This window comes from Perca flavescens, chromosome 9, assembly GCF_004354835.1.
Source record: "Perca flavescens isolate YP-PL-M2 chromosome 9, PFLA_1.0, whole genome shotgun sequence".
Taxonomy (NCBI): Eukaryota; Metazoa; Chordata; class Actinopteri; order Perciformes; family Percidae; genus Perca; species Perca flavescens.
In genome coordinates this window covers 24,795,676-24,815,997 of record NC_041339.1, presented here as the reverse complement: position 1 = coordinate 24,815,997, position 20,322 = coordinate 24,795,676, and the positions used below count along the sequence as shown (strand labels likewise).

At 40.5% G+C, this 20,322-nt stretch overlaps 1 protein-coding gene across 1 annotated transcript in view; it reads right to left on the bottom strand.

Annotated features, from left to right (window-relative positions):
* Positions 1-212: 212 nt before the first annotated feature.
* Positions 213-20,322, bottom strand: part of arid3a (AT-rich interactive domain 3A) — a 60,540-nt gene continuing 40,430 nt past the window's right edge. The window contains exons 4-9 of the mRNA XM_028587854.1: positions 19,126-19,198; positions 15,423-15,606; positions 9,808-10,055; positions 9,004-9,282; positions 7,798-7,887; positions 213-7,285 (exon numbers count right to left, since the gene is read on the bottom strand). Of these exons, the coding sequence (XP_028443655.1) occupies positions 7,149-7,285; positions 7,798-7,887; positions 9,004-9,282; positions 9,808-10,055; positions 15,423-15,606; positions 19,126-19,198 (1,011 nt within the window). The 3' untranslated portion in view covers positions 213-7,148. The remainder of the gene's footprint in view (positions 7,286-7,797; positions 7,888-9,003; positions 9,283-9,807; positions 10,056-15,422; positions 15,607-19,125; positions 19,199-20,322) is intronic.

Below are 20,322 nucleotides of genomic sequence, written 5' to 3'. Positions count from 1 at the left end.
TTATGCAGAGGATGCTGTAAAAAGATTAAGCCCTGTTAACTACAATCATTTAAGTGGAGCATTCACTGCTTTTTGGTGCCAGCATCAAAGTTATTAAATATAATGGACACATTGTAATTGAAGACTTAGTTAAGCTAACCAGTTAAAAAGGATGGAACGTCATACAACTTATCTTAGGATACAGGACATAAAAGACACCCCCCAAACTCTGGTGACATTTAAGAAAAGTGATATTTTATTAATTTCAAATTCTAAATAAAAGTATTCACACAAACACATATTGAGTAAATAGGCAAGAAAAAATCTTCACCCTTCCAAAAAAAAAAAGATAAGAAAAAATAAAACAGTTGCATTGCCCGACGTGGTTACCAGGAAACATCCCATTCATTAAACTAATTGAATCATTTATAGAAAAAGGAGGAATAAGCACACATTCATAGAACAGACTGAAAAACGACTCACAGTACTAACGGTGCTCCTGGGAGCACTACTTGTTGTAGTTATCTGTTGAGTTGGAGGTTCCCTGTTGATGCTCAAATAAACTAAACAGCAGAAGTGTTACGAACCTGTAACACAGAGAGAGACGGAGAGACGGAGAACGACACCCCAGAGTCCAAAATAAACCTCCCAGTCACCTACCAGGGTGATAATATCTGTTGAGAGTATTTAGATGATATAATTACACCACAATACTCGTTTTCAATACAAATGCACGTGTGTCATGAGATCCTAACTACTTTTTAAGTACTATACTGGTATGTTGTAGCTGATTTCAGACCTTGGTGACCACTCTCACGCCCTCTTTGCGTACCCACAAAATTGTAACTTGAACTGGGTTAAATGCATCAAACTGAAGGTAGAGATAGATTTTCCTGACAAGTTGAAAGAGACAAGAGCCTTGTTTCAATTCTGAAGTAAACTTGAAGCCACGTGAAGCCCACACACGCATCATACAGTATGCTTCCCTAAAATAATCACGATTATTATCATCATTATCGCTGTATTAACAAATCTGTTTTAAATGTAATCTCTGTATGCCAGGATTGCTAAAGCATATCCAGAAAGCAAAGAAAAAGCAAAAACAATATGAACATGATATAATTCATAGCCCTAAAAAGCCATATTTCAGAAATATTCTATTTAATGAATCTTAGTAATACAGGTTAATTCATACAATTGTCACAGCTTTGTCACCTTGTCCACATCCCCCCTTGATGGAGGTAAAGTCAGTGGTGAAGTTCAGTCAAAAGCCCCTAATCCCAACAGGCACCTTAACCCGTAAATGTTCCAGCAGAATTCCATGTCGGCAACATGTGGGAGCAGGAGTCATTGTCAATTTTCGATGCAGGACACTCTGGATCTAGTAAGGTTTCAAGAGGTTATTTAGCTACGGCTCTGGTGGGAGTGAAAGCAGCAACATTTCAGTGTAAAACACTTAAAAGTTATGACATAGAGTGAGCAAGTCAACCACAAGAGACTTGGAGGGTTTGTGCTGATTGGGAGTCAGGCCCTGAAAGACACTACATTTACTACCCATATTGTCGCAAAATCAAACTCAAAGACAAACAAAATGCATTCAGAACGTGATGAAAAAGTGTTTTCCCGGCAGCATGTGAACGCACCAAACAAGCAGACTTTTCAAATCAACCCACGCTTTTAAACTGCATTACCACACAACAATAATATAACTTTGACAAGAACTACAGACACAAAGTCTTGTGCAAGCATCGTCTTAGCTAATGATGAAAACAAAGCAGCTACAGACATAAAAAGCAGCTGGTCACATTCAGAAACAAATCTGAACCAAAACCTCCTATAAACTCTTTTCAAAACTAAGAACAACTTCTGGTTTCATACTGAGTTAAGACTCATACAGTTTTCACTGCCACATTGCTCCAATGTTTCTTAAAATATTGAGGAACCTGCCTGATGGAGAGAAACAGATGGGACAGAGACAGGATGTTTGATTATTGATTGTTTACTATTTTTATTTTTACTTTTACTAAATGAATTATGTAAGTGAATGCTTTTAACAGAGTTTGTTTTCAGTGGAGCCTTTTAAACAACGTTTTTTTTTTTTTTTTTTTTTTTAAATCAGTGGAACTTTTTAGTATCCCGTTATAATGATCTAAAAAGGCTTTGTCGCCTTAACAAGACAAAAATACTGGAAACACTGGAAGAAAATGAAGATATGAACACTGAAAATATCTAATTTGTTAGCAGTAAATGTTCAGAGTGAAGGACATTGAATCTTTGCAGCCTTAGCTCAGACCTTTTTGTGTTTCCATTTGAGAAATCTAAAGTGATTCTGCGTCATGACAAAAACTTCCCACTGAGGGGAGCTCTTGGTTAAGACGTTGAAGCTTGAACCTAACCCTCAACTATACTGACATCTCTGGTTCCCCTTGCAATAACCAAATAACCAAAAGTGATATCTGATTGTCTGTGATAATTACAATCTCTTTCATAGTCAATGTCTTCATAAACCAGCATTAACAACATTTCGATGAGATTTTCCTGCTTGAACAGTCTGTTGTGGCTGAAGCAAAAAACATATTTGCCAAAGCTTTATTAGTTCTTGAGGTAGAAACAGGGCTTGATTGTGGTTGAAGGGATGTCAGAGTGTTTGGAGGTATACTGTGTTGTCATAACATCGTCGGATTGTCGCTACCACGCAATTAAAACCACTCCCTGAAGATGCTGCCGTGCATATACTAAAAGAGAGCAAGAACGAGAGCGAGAAAACAGTACCTCCACTGTTTAAATGCAAATATCTTACAGAGCCGGTCGATAGATATATGTGGTAAACACGGATCCATTGAAGAGAGCAGGTGCTTGAATGTTTAGCTCAGGGGCCAAAAGGTCACAGGGTCAAATCTAAAAAAGCAATGCTGATCCTTTAGATCAGTATTGATTGAATTTTGATTGCAGCAGCCCTCCCCCACAATGCTACAACACTAATGCTTTCAGCCATGCATTTCTCTTTTGATTGTCAGCCATTATCAGCAACTGTGACATCTGCTACTCACAGAAAGAGAGAGAGAGAGAGAGAGAGAGAGAGAGAGAGAGAGAGATACATGGTGGGCTTTCTGAGTGCCACCAAACAGACAAAGTAAAAACCTCCTTTAACATTGTAGTTCATGACATTTACAGCTGGTTGCACAGAGTACGGTAATCGAGGAGAAAGACAACCCTAAATGTAAAATTAATTTCTTTTTTTTACCCTGGGACTTTTTGTCATAGTTATGGCCTATATGGATTGGCATAGCACCATTACTGTAGAGACTATTCTGCCCTACAAAGGCAAAACATAGTAATTACATATTTGGTCAGAACTGAGTTAACCCCAGAATCAGAATTTTTGACATCGTACTTTACCACAGAAACCGTTATACCATCAAATATATATTTTTGGAGGGAAAAAAACATGGAAAATTCATAAAAACTGCGGAGATAGCCTCAGCTAAAGCTAGTTTAGCCATTTTTTTCCGTGTTTCTTGGAATTGAAAATTCTATTTTGATGCTCCAAAATCAAAGCAAGTTGTTATACCATATAAAAAGACAATGGCTATAGCTTAAATATTAACGGAGAAGGAAAAGGAACACCAGATAAAACATAGAGCGTAACATTCGTATTGTTGTATGTAAGGTCTATGAAAATGATTAATAATCAACATGATCAGCATTGTTTGAGTGATTCAAAGATTGTTATGCCAAAACTACAACAATAAGACAGCCAACAACTGCAAGTTTGCAGCTGCAAAGTTCTGTATTTTGTGTTGAGTAACTATAAACTTGGGACCTATTGAAATTATTAATGATTATTAATTAAGTGCCTGAGAAAGCTCAATGATCATGACAAAAAGCTTACAGTTGGTATTGTACAATCACAAAGTGAGTTCTGGTTTGAGTAGTTAACAACCACTGAAGGTTAGCGATAGTGAGACGCAATGATTCTCCATCATTATTTATGTATATAGTGTGACGGCCCCAGCATCCTTTGCCTCGGTCCCGCATAGTGTGTGTGCGTGTTTGTGTGTGTTGCAGGGTCGTGGTTGGGTGGAGCTGAGGTGCCATTGCGGACATCTGACCAGTTTTCCTAACAGTAGTTATTTTAGCCGACAGGTGATACTAGTGTAAAAATGTAAAACTCAAACACCCACAAAGAAAACAGCAACTATGAGACATAAAGAGCCCCCATGTGGAGAGTCAGCTGCCTGTTAAAATATTTGACAAGAATTTCTCTTTCCTCACTATGGAAACACTATGGTTTTCAGCTTCATTGAGATTTAACACAACCAATGACATCCTGTCTCTGCTTTCAGTTCTGTCCATAGACTGTAGGCCTGTATAAAGATGGACGATGTCTCTCCACTTCCTCCCACTGTACAAAAGTAAAGCCAAAATATCCCAAAAACGGTCTGCGCAGTAGTGATTGGGCAGTCCCACCAATACACCCACCCGACCAATCGCGAGTCAATCACAGCTGTCAATCATGACGTTTCACCCCGTTTTTATAGCATCAAATAACAAATAAAAACCAAACGTATCAGAAAAATGAACACTTCAACATACATTGAGTGATAAGAACTACCTGATGACAGGAATGACAGAAACCATCTTAGGGAAAATGTGTTTGACGTGTGATTTTTTTGTTTGGCACATGTCCCAGCAACTAACATGGAGGGAGTGGGATTTATGACCTGTACTGCAGCCAGCCACCAGGGGGGCAGTCTAGATGTTTTGGCTTCACCTTTACAGTCTATGCATTAACCCCTGGTTCTGCCTCTGACAAACTAACTTAAAATCCAACTAAAGCTTCACTTTTCTTTTTGTAGGATGTATTAAAACAAGTGAGGCTGGACAGTTCACTTCTCACTATTTTATCAGAGCATTTCATTATTGTGTGTGTCTTTGAATGAGAGTAATGGTAAAGTAGCCTACTTTACAAAACTGAACAGTGTTTGCGTAGCAGCTGGTGGTGATTTCCCACCGAGAAGCGAGTCCAGAATCAAAGCCGCAACGGCCATCTGGTGATATTTGACTGGAACAGTAAAAACTGATTAGACGGAGGTACTGCTGGCTCTCTGGTCATCTCATGCTGTGTTAAGGCCTCCAAACAGAACCCACATACAAAGCCTGATTTACTTCCTAACGTCAGTAGGAATGAGGCTGCTTTGCGTCGGGGTGGGGTTGGGTGGGTAGAGTAACAATCTTTAACAGTCTAGAGAGGTAACACAGGTTAAAGTTCAAAAAGCTGATAGATTGATTGACTTCAAAATGCAGAAACACAACTACACATGAATGATATGGTATCTCCACTGTGGCAGATTTCACTTTTTATAAATCTAACTGCAGTGAGTGTTTGTACAAACAATAAGACACAAGCAAGCGCTCAGCCACAGCTATTACCTCTGAGATCACATTGTCAAAATCCCTAATTAAGCAACATCTAAAAAAATAGTCAGAAGATCACAAGACATTCTCTGTTATATCCTTGACAGCCAGCCTCAAGGAGACCTGGTCCTTGTCACAACACAGGATAAGAAGCACTTGGATCAGAAGAAGCACTAAATCATGTAAAACACAAAGCTGAAACAAAAAATAAAATCATCTGTAATCTATAATACAAAACAACAACAAAACGTCCGATATGAGCTGAAGTAACTAAAGTTAATAAGTTGCTCTGAAGCTCAGATAGCGTCTCCTGACACCTGATTGTCCACGTGAGTGTCTCCACAATGACAAGGATTTAGTGGATACACGACTCCTGTGAATTTAAGACAGGAAATCACAGTTTTCCTGCCTCACTCCTGATCCCTGAAGGGCTTTATCTACAAATACAGGCATGCATATGACCTTAAGACAATCACTCCACTAGAAGGCCAAGTTAGAAAAAAAATTAAAATTAAAAATTGATCTTTCCGCAGAGAAAGATGTTAAATACATTGCTCTGTCAAGAGATTGTACAAAGCGATGAGCTGACGGACACCTGAGAACAATCAGAAACGTTATTCACATACGATCTGAAGCCCAAACAGCAACAGTTGGTGTGGACGCCACTGAGGCTCAGAAAGTCCAGCGTGTTGAGATGCATCGAGCAGGAAAAAAAAAAAAACTCAAGAAAGGCTTTAGTTCATTTTCCCCACCTGACCTTAGAAAACAGCGATTTTGAACACTAACTTGACAAACTACCTGCAAGACTGGCACAGATATACATTAAACGGTCCTTATGTCAACAAGCAGGTAAGGATTTTAATTCAAAATGAGCCAGCTGTCTCAGGAAAAAGACTGCTGGAATTCATCAGCTACATAGCACTCTAGCTAACTCGCTACTGACGAGACTCTGGTAGCAATAGATAATAGATAAAATGTGTGAAAAAGTGAACCAATATTCTGTTTTCCATTTGTGTTTCACTGGAGAATCTGTGGCATGCCGCAGACCGGCACCAGACTCTTCCAAATTGGGATCCAAAATGGCTGCCATGTGAATAAGGTTTTACACAAAATGAGGTCACAACGGTAAATTGTTATATGCCCTAACGAAACAACATATACCTTTAAAGCTTTTCTGATTTAAAATAGAGGCTATTCATATTTTCTTTTCATAGAATTCTAAATATATATATATATATTTTTTTCCTGCAGTGAGGGGATTGGTAAAGATTTAAATGATAAAACACAGTAAAGAGAATAACAATAATGACAATGAAAAGGTAAAATAAAATAAACAAAATCCCTCCCCTAGAGGATAAAACATTGCTGTCAATCAGTAGCTGTGTTTGTGTGTGTAAACAGTGCATTAACCTTCCTAGTTATTACCTTCTCTTTTGTTCTCCAACAATCTGTACATTTATGCAGAAATAAATAATTTACAGGTTGTGCATACATATTTGTTTAGCATATACTGGCTCTCAGTTGAGATATTCTTTTTTTTTTCCCGAAATCATTTTGGCTATGAAGAACAAAAGAGGCGAGTTGGTGAGCGAAAACCTGAGATAGTGTACTTCAAGTGATCGGAGTTTCAGTTTGTGTCTTTCTGTACAGTTGATGGTTCTTCTCTTTTTGGCATAGATTATGTAGAAAATGAGGTTGATTTTTGGCTTTACTTAGCGTGGTACTTAAAAAAAAAGAAGGGGAAAGGCCAGTTAAGACAACAGGTTGCTGGAGGTTGAGGATGAGGTTGAGGTAGGTGTGTTCTGCTGCTGCTGCTGTGGAGCGACACGACTGCTGACCGTCTTGTTGGAGACGGACGTTCCTGCTGCTGCCTGAGCAAAAAGAACGCCTGAACAGGAAAAGATACAACAAACACAAAAAAAGTTAGAGGTATTCTAAAAGGTTAGAATACAAAGTTTGCCGGTTTCATTTTGTTTAATTTTAAAATAAAGCTTAAAGGACTAGTTAACATTTGCTTTCTTTCCAAGATTGGTCAACACTTGGGATTTTTTTTTTACTTTCTTTCTTTTCTTTAGATGAAAAAAAAGTTCTTTGTCCTCTGTGCACACAGTAATCATTGAAGGCATTTTATGAACTCCTCGCTTGTCCTGTCGGACCCTAGTGTCTGCATAGTAAGAGGACAATGTTAAGAGGGATTTTCTTACGAAAATCAATATGAAACTAGAAAAGTGAGTGGGATACAAATTTTAAATTGGGGAGTGGAAATTACCAAACCTGGTAGTCATACTGTGACAAAAAGACTAAGGGATTTTTTTTTTTTTACAATATGGGACCTTTAAAGTAAAGTACATATTTACTAAGAAGAAAGATGGACCTGTGCCACATGACAGCGATACTCACCAGTGTACACCACTCCATTCAGCTCCACTGACATGCTGATGCTGCTTGTGCCGTTTGTGGTAAGGTTCAGGGCCGAGTCCTGCCTGCTGTCTATAAGAAAGACAAACCACAAAGTAGAGTTGTGTTAAATAAAACTGTAGTTTTATTCAGTTTAAAGACTACAAGATGTCTTTGTAACACCAGTCCAGAGTTGACTTCTCCCGTAACTATCTACAAACCAAAAGAGCAACTCAAATACACAATACTCTCTGACAGCACAATTGTGTGAATTTGCAAAAACATCCAATTCTACATTTCTCTGAAGTCACCTGTATAATCAGTACTGAGAAACAGTTTGCGTGTTCAATCAGATAGACATCAACCAACACAAGCTCTGCTATAAGATCTAAGTGTTTGATAGCAGAAGGGAATCCCAGCTCAGACATGTATTGTATATGTATGCATGTTGCTTCTATATGCTAAACAGGTCAACATATAGTCCCGCTGTGGGTTACTTCCTCACTGTTGGGTACTGTGGTTTGTGGTAAAATGACAAGAGTGTATTGAGATACTAACTGCCAGGAAGAGGGAGAGTGTGTGAAATCCAGGTCATGTAAATTCTTGGGTAAAACAATGAAATGTAAAACCCAGAGCAGATGTGATGTGGTAATAATACATTGTTTAGTTTTTTATTTCAGATTCTTAGAACAATTTCTTCAGAGGTAGATCTCTCTGGAAGATCATACTTTGTGCTGACTGATAACTGTAATTATTAAATGAATATTGATGTCTGTTGAACCAAATGACCCTGTTTATATCTGCTGCCTGGCACTCTGATGGAAATACATGGCCAAGTATGAACTTTCTTAAATTCAACAGAGATATAAAAAAAATAAAAAAAAATAACTTTTATATTATATTGTCAGACCAAAGACGATATCTACTTTAATCAGAACAAAAGTCATCGATCATAGATTTGGAAATTACTGCTGAAGTTGACATCAGTGTGTTCTTCTGTCTGAAAAAGAACCTCTAAAGTTCGACCTTTTGAGCTCAGCAGATGTAAGAAAGCTTGTTCGCAATTTTAGCTAATTTTGATTTGATAGTGGAAGAATTTCCACAGGGGAGCACAGTACTTCTTCATCTGATGTGAAAAATCATGTCTGACTGGTTTTTTTGTTCTACTCATGTTCTGAATATATCAGAAACTGACGGTGTGTTCAGTACCTTGGTTATTGATGCGGATGTTCATGGGTATCTGAGTGGTCATGGCCAGCAGGTTGTGTTGCAGAGCTCTCTGCAGCAGTCGGTGGTGTTCCTCGGCCGACAGCGCCATCTTTTTCTCTGGTGGCTCGCCGGCCTCCAGTTTGTCCCTCAGCTGCTCCAGAGCCGCCATCTGAGCTGCCTGAGCTGCCGCTACTTGCACAGCAGCCACTGTGTGGCCCGCAAGGCCCGCTGGCAGACGAGCCACACCGAGACCCGGCAGTGGCTGGCCTCCTTCCTCTTCTGGCCGGACACCACAGAGAGGAAGAGAGGGGGAAAACTTCAACTCAAATACAACTGAATATGATGTGTTATCCCAGACAACACTGACAGAAAACCAGCTGGTCTGAGATACTACTGTATGTTACTGTGTATTAAGATCGCTTAAAGCAGAGAGGACAGCAAATTAATTTCTATTAAATGGGAAAGATGAAGATTTGAGCTTCCTACTCAAACATGTTCACCACATCTGCTTCCTAGCAGTATATATATTGCTTTGAAACTCAAGATTTGGTAAAATCTGAATTTCACAGAGGAACTATCTCCAGTGATGTGAAGGATTGATATTTTCATTTAAAAATGATACAGACAAGTTGGAATCATTTTTAACACATTTCTTAACACAATTTTGAGTAATGTAAAAAAAAAAAAGATTACAAAACCAAAATCAACAGTCAGTCTCTCAAAATGAACTCTTTCCTGCTTTCCAGTCTTCAAACATTGACTCCAACAGTTAACCCATGTAATGTGATGTGAGTGTATTCTCACCTTTCTTGATCTTCTGGATGGGGGTAAGCGAGGCCCCGTTGGTGCCAACCGTCAGACCCACACTGGCTGACGGGAGCTTCGGTGAGGAGAGCATGGTGGGCGTCCCGTTGGGCGAATAGGTAAATAGGGAGCTGCCAAAGCTCTGTCGGCGGCCCTCCCGCCGATTACTGTCGATGGCTGCCTGGAGCTCGTTGGGGTTGCTCAGACTCCTCTTATCACATTCATATGGGTATAGGTACTTCATGTATCTGAAAGGAACACAATGGCACTCATTTATCAACCTAGCGTAGAAACCAGCGCAGATATGAGCGCAGAAATCATCTTACGACAGGCTTCACGTGGGATTCATGAAAAGTTCGTATCACACCAATCCGAGCGTAAGAATGGTCGTACATTGATAAATGCGGCGGCTGGAAACGATCGTCATTTAAATATCACGCCCCAATATATTCTGGGTTTTGAGGCCTCGCCCCTACAATTTACGACATGGCGAGACGTAATCCGGCTGAGAAGCGGAACTTTTCAGAGGTGGAGATTGAAACCCTGATATCTCTGGTTCATTTGCACTAACGTGTGTACTAATTGGCAGCCTGAAAACTGGTATTAAAGGCTGTAGAAAGAATGCGGGATGAAAAGAGATCACTGATGCGGTCAACAGTGTTAGTAAAGTAGTTAGTGTAGTAAATCGGACTCGAGTCATCTGGCTCCATCGCTACATTTATGGCACCGTGTCTTCCTGTGCGATGTTGTGCAGAACCCCACAGGCTAAAACAATGTTGCAGACCGGCGCATAGAGGTCTTCTAAAAGAGCCAGATCTGCCATTACTGATACGTGATCAACTGAGGACTTCTCCTTTTCCTGTTAAAGTGATTATATGCTGCACCGCAAGTCCACACTGACTCAAAAACTTGCGTACACGAGTTCAGACCAGACGTGAGATTTGAGAGGTGAAAATGTCAACTTGTTCCTAAAACTTGAAGAAGCTTTAATTTAAAACTTTTGGGATGGATGGGATGAACCTTTAGTCAACTTAAAGGGATATTTTGCTAATTTTACACATCAAGATCAGTTTTCTATGCTACTCAGCACATAAATACATTTGTATTATGTCTTCTAAAAAATAACCCCTAATGAGGTCTACACCGCTTCTACGCACCCTGCACTGGCTGCTCAAATCCAGTTCAAGACACTGCTACTTGCCTACTGTGCTGTGAATGGCTCTGTCTATCCTACATCCAGGACATGGTCAAACCATACGCACCAGCCCGTCTAAGGTTATGGTTATTGTGAACGCTAGCAATAGCTGAGTGAACGTTAGCTGTGCCAAGTTTGGCAATAATGGCACAGAAGCAAAGCAATGTAACGTAACTACTATGGACAACACGTTAGGCAGGGGTAACGTTAGACCAGCAACTCCCGTGTTATGCAAGGTGAAATTCATGTTTTTGTCAATGGAGTCTGGTGGATTTTAAGAACAATATCTGCTTCAGTTCCCCGTCGGAAAGGGCTGTCTGACAGCAAGGTAAAGCGGTGAAAATATTCTAAATATAGCATAAGCTTAAACTTATTAAGATTTTTTTAGGCGGTCCTTTTTTTAGATGGCTAAAATAGGTTTTGCTGATAACCTCATCCACAGCAGTACATATTTCTCTATTAAAAAAAACCACCACACTCCTTTGACACCTTGCAGAACACAGGAGATGCTATCGCTGCCTTGATCAGTTAGCCAGTTAGTGTTACTGTGTGACTTTGGTTCGTGGTATTGTGACTTTCGGATGTGACCTATCATGGCGTCCAAAGCAGTATGGCATCCAAAGCACTGCTTAGCTTCCTGTCTGCTTCTCCAAACATGGAGCTGTGCGCAATAAAAAAGTAACTCTACTGGAAAACCACAGACAAAAATTGACTCGCCTTTTAATCATAGAAGATATTGAGTGATTGACAATAACTAGATGTGATAGAATAATTAACTAAATAACGGCACAAGAATCTTGAAAATGCAGGTCTCATTCTCGTTAGGAATGAGAACGTCGACTTCCGGTATGGCGCTGTGGGGGTGAGACACGCAGTACGGAGCTCCCAGTTAACTTTTGAAATTATACTGTTTTAACATTGCCCTGGGCTTCAATTTGTGTTTTTGAGGAATCATACATTTGCGAGATAACGTATACTACACTTTGTGTCATGGCTGGAATGAGTGGCAAACCGAAATCCTCGCAGCAAACACTGTCAACACGACAGGCTAGTCTTGCTAGCAAACTTTCAGCTATGGCAGAGGACAGGGCTGGCGGCAAGATGGAAGATGTTGGATCCATGCCTCAACTGGTGTCTGAACTAGCTAAGCATAGATCTGTTCTAACGGAAGATATATCCACGTTGATTCAAGGGTTGCTCAAACCACTCCAGACTTCTGTGGAGGCTATACAAGATACCGTCAACTTGTTCCAAACCAGACTAGCATCAACGGAGGCTATAGCTGGTGAGAACTTTGAGCGCTTGAATACTGCTGAAGTAACGATAAACACGCTGAAAGTGGCAAATCAAGAATTGTTAGACCGGGTGGATGATCTCGAGAACAGATCACGCAGGTCGAATCTGCGAATTGTGAATATTCCGGAGGGCAGTGAGAACGGCAAAGATCCAGTCAAATTCATCGAAAAGCTACTTATGGACTGTCTGGGGTCGAGTGTCTTCGCTGAGTCACCTGAATTGGAGAGAGCACATAGATCCTTGGCTCCTAGACCAGCGCACGGGAAGCCTGCTAGAGCATTTGTGGTGTGCTTTCGAAGTTTTCAACAAAAAGAAGCAGCGCTGCGTTGGGCAAGGAGCCATGAGGTTAAGTTCCATGATGCAAGCCTTTGGTTCTATCCCGACCTGAGTGCTACCCTGGCGAAAAAACGCAGGGCTTTCAACGGAATTAAACGAGCATTGTATGAGAAGGGAGTGAAATTCCGCCTGGTTTATCCAGACCGCCTGAAGGTGATCTTGGGGGAAGAGACGCTCACCTTTGATTCACCGGACAAAGCACAGGAATTCTCGACAAAGTTTATCGGGGTCCTCTGAGTGAAGGGAGGTAATGGACTTAATACAAGCTTGGTGGAATTGATCTAGTCGGCTTGATGACTAGGTACTCCGCTCTTAATTGATAAAAGCACACTTGCCTTATTTAACTTGTAAAATGTATGGCACTTTCATACTGATGTACATTGACAAATGTTGGGACTCTTGTAGATAACATAGTGTTTAAAGGTTGTTCACCGGTAAGGCATCTTTAGCGAGCCTGCAGTTTATCCCAATTTGGGATCTAGACATAGGCAGTTCACGCGCTATGGGTTTCAGTTTATTATGTATTTGTTGTGTGGGGTGTGGGGGGTTTCAGGTGAGGGGGAAGATGCGTCATGTGTTTTCACTGTGAGTCAGTTTTGTTAAGTATTTGTGGTCTACTAGTCTTGAGTTTTTTTTCTTATGAATAAGGGTAGACTTGGGTGAAGCTGTCAGGTTTATAAGCTGGAATGTCAAGGGGATGAATGGTCCTGTGAAACGAGCAAGAATATTTGCACATTTGAAATTTTTAAAATGTGAAATTGCTTTTTTGCAAGAAACTCATTTATTAGTGAAAGATCAGTTCAGATTAAAGAAAACATGGGTGGGTAAATTATTTCATTCTGGATTTACTCATAGGTCTAGGGGGGTGGCTATCCTGATACATAAGAAAGTGCCATTTAACCCAACTAAGGTAAAAGAGGATTCACAAGGTCGATATGTCATTGTATTAGGATGTTTATATTTTAAGCCTGTCATACTGGTGAACGTATATGCTCCTAATTGGGACGATGAGGGATTTATTGAAAGAGTGTTAGCATCCATTCCAAGTCTCAATTCCCATTCTCTAATTTTTGGGGGAGATCTAAATTGTACAATTACTCCGTCTCTGGATCGTTCTAAACCAAAATCTAACTCTCCCTCCAAAATGGCAAAGAGATTGTCATTGTTCATGGATCAGGTAGGCTGTGTCGACCCATGGCGTTTCTGTTTCCCATTGAGCAAAACGTATTCGTATTTCTCCCACGCACACCATAATGATAGTAGAATTGATTATTTCTTCATTGATAGAGCACTGCTGTCTTTGGTTAAAAAAATTGAATACTCATCTATAGTTGAATCTGATCATGCCCCAGTACTTTTAGACCTTTCTTTATCACACAAAAGTGCGGAGTATACTTCATGGAGATTGGATACTTCTTTACTGAAAGAGAAGGGATTTTGTCAAATGATCTCATCAGCCATTGATGAGTTTCTTGATTTTAATAGAGGTGATGGTGTATCTCCAACTATTTTAAGGGAGACACTCAAGGTTGTTATTAGGGGGAATATTATTTCATATAAATCCATGCTAAATAAAAGCAGAAGTTTAGAGCAGGAAAGATTGATCAAAACTGTACATGTGATAGATAGCCAATATTCAGCTTCCCCATGCCCGGAACTTTATAAAGAAAAAGTAGAACATCAGGCTAAGTATGAGCTGTTTGCGTCAGAAAAACTGCAAGGATGTTGTTGAAATCACGGGCATTATGTATGAACATGGGGAAAAGTCGGGTCGTCTATTAGCCCACCAGTTAAAAAGTAGAGCATCTGAGCAACATATCTCGTGTATTATGAGAGAAAATAGGGAAATTACGGTTGATCCTGTAGAAATTAATGATACATTTCAGGCATTTTATTCTAATTTGTATTCATCTGAAACTCCTAAAGACAATACAGTTATGGATAATTTTTTCAGAAATTTAAATATGCCCACGATTAGTGCAATCAGTAGAGCAGAATTAGAGCTCCCTGTTTCGCACACTGAAATTGCGGATGCGATTAGGAACATGCAAAATGGGAAGGCACCCGGCCCGGATGGGTACCCAATTGAATTCTTTAAGAAATTTGCAGGGCAATTGATTCCACTTTTACTTGATATGTTTAATGACTCGAAAGCTAAAGGTACTTTGCCCAGGACTTTGACTGAAGCTTCCATAACTTTACTGTTAAAACCAGGGAAAGATGGAAGGGAATTTGGGTGATATCGCCCTATTTCCCTCCTTAATTGTGATATCAAAATATTGGCAAAAGCACTTGCACGCCGTTTGGAAAAAGTTATGCCAGAGGTGATCTCCCCGGACCAAACGGGTTTTATGACGGGACGGCACTCTTTTTCGAATGTGCGCCGCCTTCTAAATGTCTTATACTCACCAGCGTCCAGTGTGGTTGCAGAAGTGGTCTTTTCATTGGACGCTGAAAAGGCGTTTGATAGGGTAGAGTGGAGTTATTTGTTTGAGTGTTTGAGTAGATTTGGTTTTGGCCCTAATTTTAGATCTTGGATTGAGCTTTTATACTTTAGTCCAAAGGCTTCAATAGTTACCAATGGATATCATTCCAAATGGATGCCTGTCTGTAAATAATGCCGGGAAAAAACTATCGGCGAACGCAGCAGCCGCGTATTGCCGATACACGTAAAAACGCAAATATCGGCCCGATATATGGGCCGGCCGATAAAAACGGTCTATCAATAGTGTGTGTGTGTGTGTGTGTGTGTGTGTGTGTGTGTGTGTGTGTGTGTGTGTGTACTGACTGTGTGCGGAGGGTGAAGGCTGCACTGGTGATTGAGGTAGGCAGGTTGAGTCCCTTGGTGATCTCCCTCCACAGTTTCTTGTTGATGACCTCCACCAGGCCGCCCTTCTCTGTCACCAGCATATAGAGCATGTACAGATCCAGAACCTGCTTGGCCATGATGGGAATACGATTCACTGGGGTTCCTGTAATAACACACACACACACACACACACACAAACACACAAACACACAAACACACAGAGGGAAAGGTCATCCAGAAATAATTAAAAAAAACACTGTGATGGCAAGAGACTTCTTTTCATGTAGACAGAAAAAGGCTTCTTGCTGGGAATCTTGGGGGTTTGACATGTTTGAAAAGACCTTTAACCATTTTACCAGCCAATTAGGACTGATGGTGAATCATGGTGCTGAGGTATAATAATTGGTTACTTACCACCCTGCATGCTTGACATTTATTTACCTAGGCCATGAATTTTTGTCCTTCAACGGACAAGTACTGTAGGCTGAAGAATCTTCGGATTTTCTTTTCCAACTTTGACAACAAACACACTCACAGCAAGGAGCAGACCAGTGAGACCATATTACACTAGTTTGAGCTTCCCTTCATTGTCTCCCGACCCATGTCAGATCAGACTTTAAGGTGCTTCTGATGACTTGGGCACGTCCCTTCCTACCTGTCTAATCTCCTTATACCTTACTTACTACTACTCAAATCAGGACTCTCCGCTATCCGAATACATTGTTCCTGTCTGTCCCCAGAATTTAAAAAAATAGAAGTCAGCAGACCACGGGGCCTTTAACTATTGGGTCCCCTTTCTCTAGGAATAACCTCCCTATGGACATCAGACAGTCTGTTTCTGTTGAGGCCTTTAAATCCAAACTCAAAACTCATCTTTTTGCCTTGACTTTAGTTTTAGTTGCTCATTCTTTCATTATCCAGCTGGCGGGTTGGTCTCAGTCTCAATGTATCATTTTAAGGCCAGTAGTCCTACCGACCAGAATAATATTAATTTGTTGTTTGTGCCCCACAAGCTCTCTCTATCTCTCTATAATTCAATTTGCTTTATTGGCATGAACAAAAAAACATGTTGCCAAAAACATAATGGCTGATTTAAAGCTGTACAGACTGCAAAATCCCCTGGGACAAATTTGTGATTCAGCCATAAATCTCTCTCTCTGTTTGTTCCATTCTCCTATCTGTGTGAATGATGTGCTTCAGTTTTGCCTCTTGTGCGTTTGTGTAGCCTGTCCTCTTTCCAGATTACACGGTGAACTCTTTTTCATATATGTCATTTGGATTGTCTATATTGAAATTGTATTACATTGGTCTATTCTGTATTCACAACATCTATGGCACGTCTGTCCATCCTGGGAGAGAACTCCCTCCTCAGTTGCTCTTCCTAAAGTTTCTCCCATTAAATGGTTTGTTTGGGTTTTTCTTTATGCGAAGCGAGAGTCGAAAAGGACAGAGGGTGTCGTATGCTGTACAGATTGTAAAGCCCCCTGCGGCAAATTTATGATTTGTGATATTGGGATATATAAATAAAATTAACTTGACATGAACTTCAGTCCATTAAATTTAGTTTAATTTTAACTAATTAAATTTAGAATTTGTCTTGTTAATGTTACTCAACCTGACAAAGTTTTCTTCAAACCAGAGATGACATGCGTGTCAGTTAATGAAAAAACAAGTATGAGACAAAATGCCTTGGGGCAAGACCTAATCAATACATTCAATTTTGTATTAAGCTGTGACAAATGTCCTTTTTCCCAGCAAGGAAAATCAAAGGCTTTATGAATCTTTTAATCAAGTTATATCCATTTAAACACCAAGTGATCCCAAACCCAATCTTCACTCTCACCTTTGACATGAAATATGATCAATCCTAGATTTGCATATTAGGGAGTGATGCCTCAGTTATCAGTACAACCTGCAGATGGAGCTCTCAGATTCTCAGAGCGGACTTGGCAGATCCACCCTTTGCCGGTGGCTGACACTCTGAACATTTAGTACTGTTTTTGTCAGTTTGTCAGCAGCACACGTTTGACGTCTCATGTCACGGCCTGCTGATCAGATTAATTCAGCCATAAATCAACTTGTCAAATTAACAAGGCTGTTCTGTATTTATGAGAGAAGGAAGAGCTGTTTGATTCCGATACATGCAAATACAATATTGCACAATCAGTATGATTTGTTATCCGGGTGAAGACAAAATGGGATTTTGTTTTTGGCATAGTTTGCAGTTGCAGTTTTGATGTTGTGTGTGTGAAAAGCCTGCATGGTGGCATGTGTGTATGTGTGTGTGTGTGTGTGTGCGTGTGCGTGTGTGTGTGTGTGCAGGGCCGCATGGACAAGCACCAGGATGGGAAGGTAAACCAATCTCTTCCTATGCATTAATATGATGCGTCTCTTCCAGTTATAGCCTAGGAACGACATGAGGTTGCACAACCATTAAGCAATCATCTCCGAAACGAATAACGACCCCACCCATGTGAGTGAAAAATGAGTAGATGGTGCTGTGTCATATGTCAGAGAGAGAGAGAGAGAGAGAGAGAGAGAGAGAGAGAGAGAGAGAGAGAGAGAGAGAGAGAGAGGTGGGGGTGGATCATCCTTCTATATATCCAACTATTAAGAGTCTCTGGGCTAGATTTATCAAGCCGTTTGCGCCTGTTTCCAGGCGCTAATTGGTCGCAAAGACGGACGTAACCGATGTGGGCTATTTACAAACAGGGCGCACTTGGGTAAAATCGCAGATTGTCTGCCACATGAGCGAGAAGGGACAAGTTGCGCTTTCAATATGCGTTCGTGGGAGGGTTGTGGGGAAAGTGGGAGTTCCAACCAAAAAGGTGGCAGGATAAGCGCAAAGTGCACCTAATTATATATTCCGTGGTATTTACAAAGACTGTCAGTAAGAGCGCGTCTCGATTCTGAGGGGGAAATTCGCCGCCTCTTAAAAGCAGGTCTAAACCAGCCGCAATCGAGTTTCCTCGTAGACCTTTATGCCGCTGGTGAAATGGCAACAGTAATTTGAGCAAGACGAAGACATGGGCGAGGCTGAAAATGTTTTTAACATAAGAATCACACTTTGTCAGTGAACACAACATCATTTAGCGTTACAGATCAAGCAGCCATGCAATATTAGAGTTACTGGAAGAAATCAAAGATGAAATTGAATCTCCCACTCAGCGTTCACATCCCATTCCAGCAGTTGTTAAACTCCTCGCTACATTACAAATATCGCAGTCTGCACTCAGCCATATCATAGCACAAGTACCGCTTCGCTACAGCGCAATTTACGGTATAGTGGGCGGAGAAAGACGCTGATTGCCTGATGGGTGTCAGGGTTGATAAATACTACGCAAAATGTGGAAGCATAGCGTGCGCTATTACCGAACTCGCATAAACAGACGCAGCGCAAACTGCGCTAGTGTTAGTAAATTAGGCCCTCTGTATGACACTGGGTGGATATAAAGCGAGGAGATATAATATGGTAACATAAGAAACTGAATAAATGTAGGTGTACTTCAATGAGTAAGAGCCAATGTGGTGTACTGATGTACTGTGTTTATTTCACACACACACGCACACACACACACACACACACACACACACACACACACACACACACACACACACACACACACACACACACACACACACACACACACACACACACACACACACACACACAGTAACATACCTCTTTTTTGCATGAAGCTGAAGAGGTCATCCAGAAACTCTTTCCTCTTTGGGTCTCTATCCAGTTCATACAGCTGTGGAGAGGAAGAGGAGAAAGCAGATGAAGCAATAACTTATGGTTTTGTATCAAATACAAATGTTTAAAGATCTGACAGAAGAATACCGGGGGTATTCTGCAGTCACAAAAGCAAAATGTAATGACGCATCAGATAGCTGATATAAAATGTCCTCAATGCTCCCGCTGTTACTATGACAATTTGTCACTTTTAAATGTCACATAGAGATTCATCCTTAAAGATCTGTCATGAGAAACCAATCAGTTGCCCTCTGATCATTAGAGGAGATGACAGAGAGAGAAATGCTGTGGGCCAGTTTGGCTTGATGAGAACCTGATGTGGGTCCAGCTGCTAGCGGGGCCCCGGGCTCTGGAAAAGTTCGGTGAAAGTTAGCAGTAAAAGTGGGGCGCCAACTCTGGGGAGTACAGTGAGGCCATTGTAGCCTGTGGTTGTTTTTCCAGCCTATAGTTTGCCAGTGTGATAGTGAAATATCTTGTTGGAGGTCTTTCTATTTATGTGTCACACACTTGATCCTAACAGTTACTTTCTTAATGAGTGTGTAAGCAGTGGTACAGCCTCAGTATTGCACTCGAGGCGTTCAAAGTTATATCTACAACTACATATCACACAGTATCTATGTGAGGTCACTGAGTTTCATAATCTGTTATTGAAAATAGCAGGTTGTGAAACACAGGCAGTGTATTGTTACTACACAGACACAACAGCGAGCAGCCAAAGCCACACCTAACCCTGATGATGTTCTGTACTCCAGTGAACCGCATTCCATATCACATCACTGGAAAGCATTAACGTCACAGCACATAACTTACAGAAATTATCATTACATATTAGAGCTGAAGAAATGAATTGTTGGACAGAAAACTAATCGGCAACTGTTTCCATAACTGATTTAGGCAAAACATTTTCTAGTCTAAGCCTCTCAATATTGTGAGGATTGACTGCTATATTTTGTCTAGCAATAATTGAATATCTTAGGGTTTTGGACTGTTGGTAGGACAGAACAAGCAACTCGAAGATGTGGGCTTTAGGAAATTGAGATGGCCATTTTCCACTGTTTTTTTTTAATATTATATATAACAAATCTGTCCTATGATGATAATGACCAACACTGAAAAACTGTT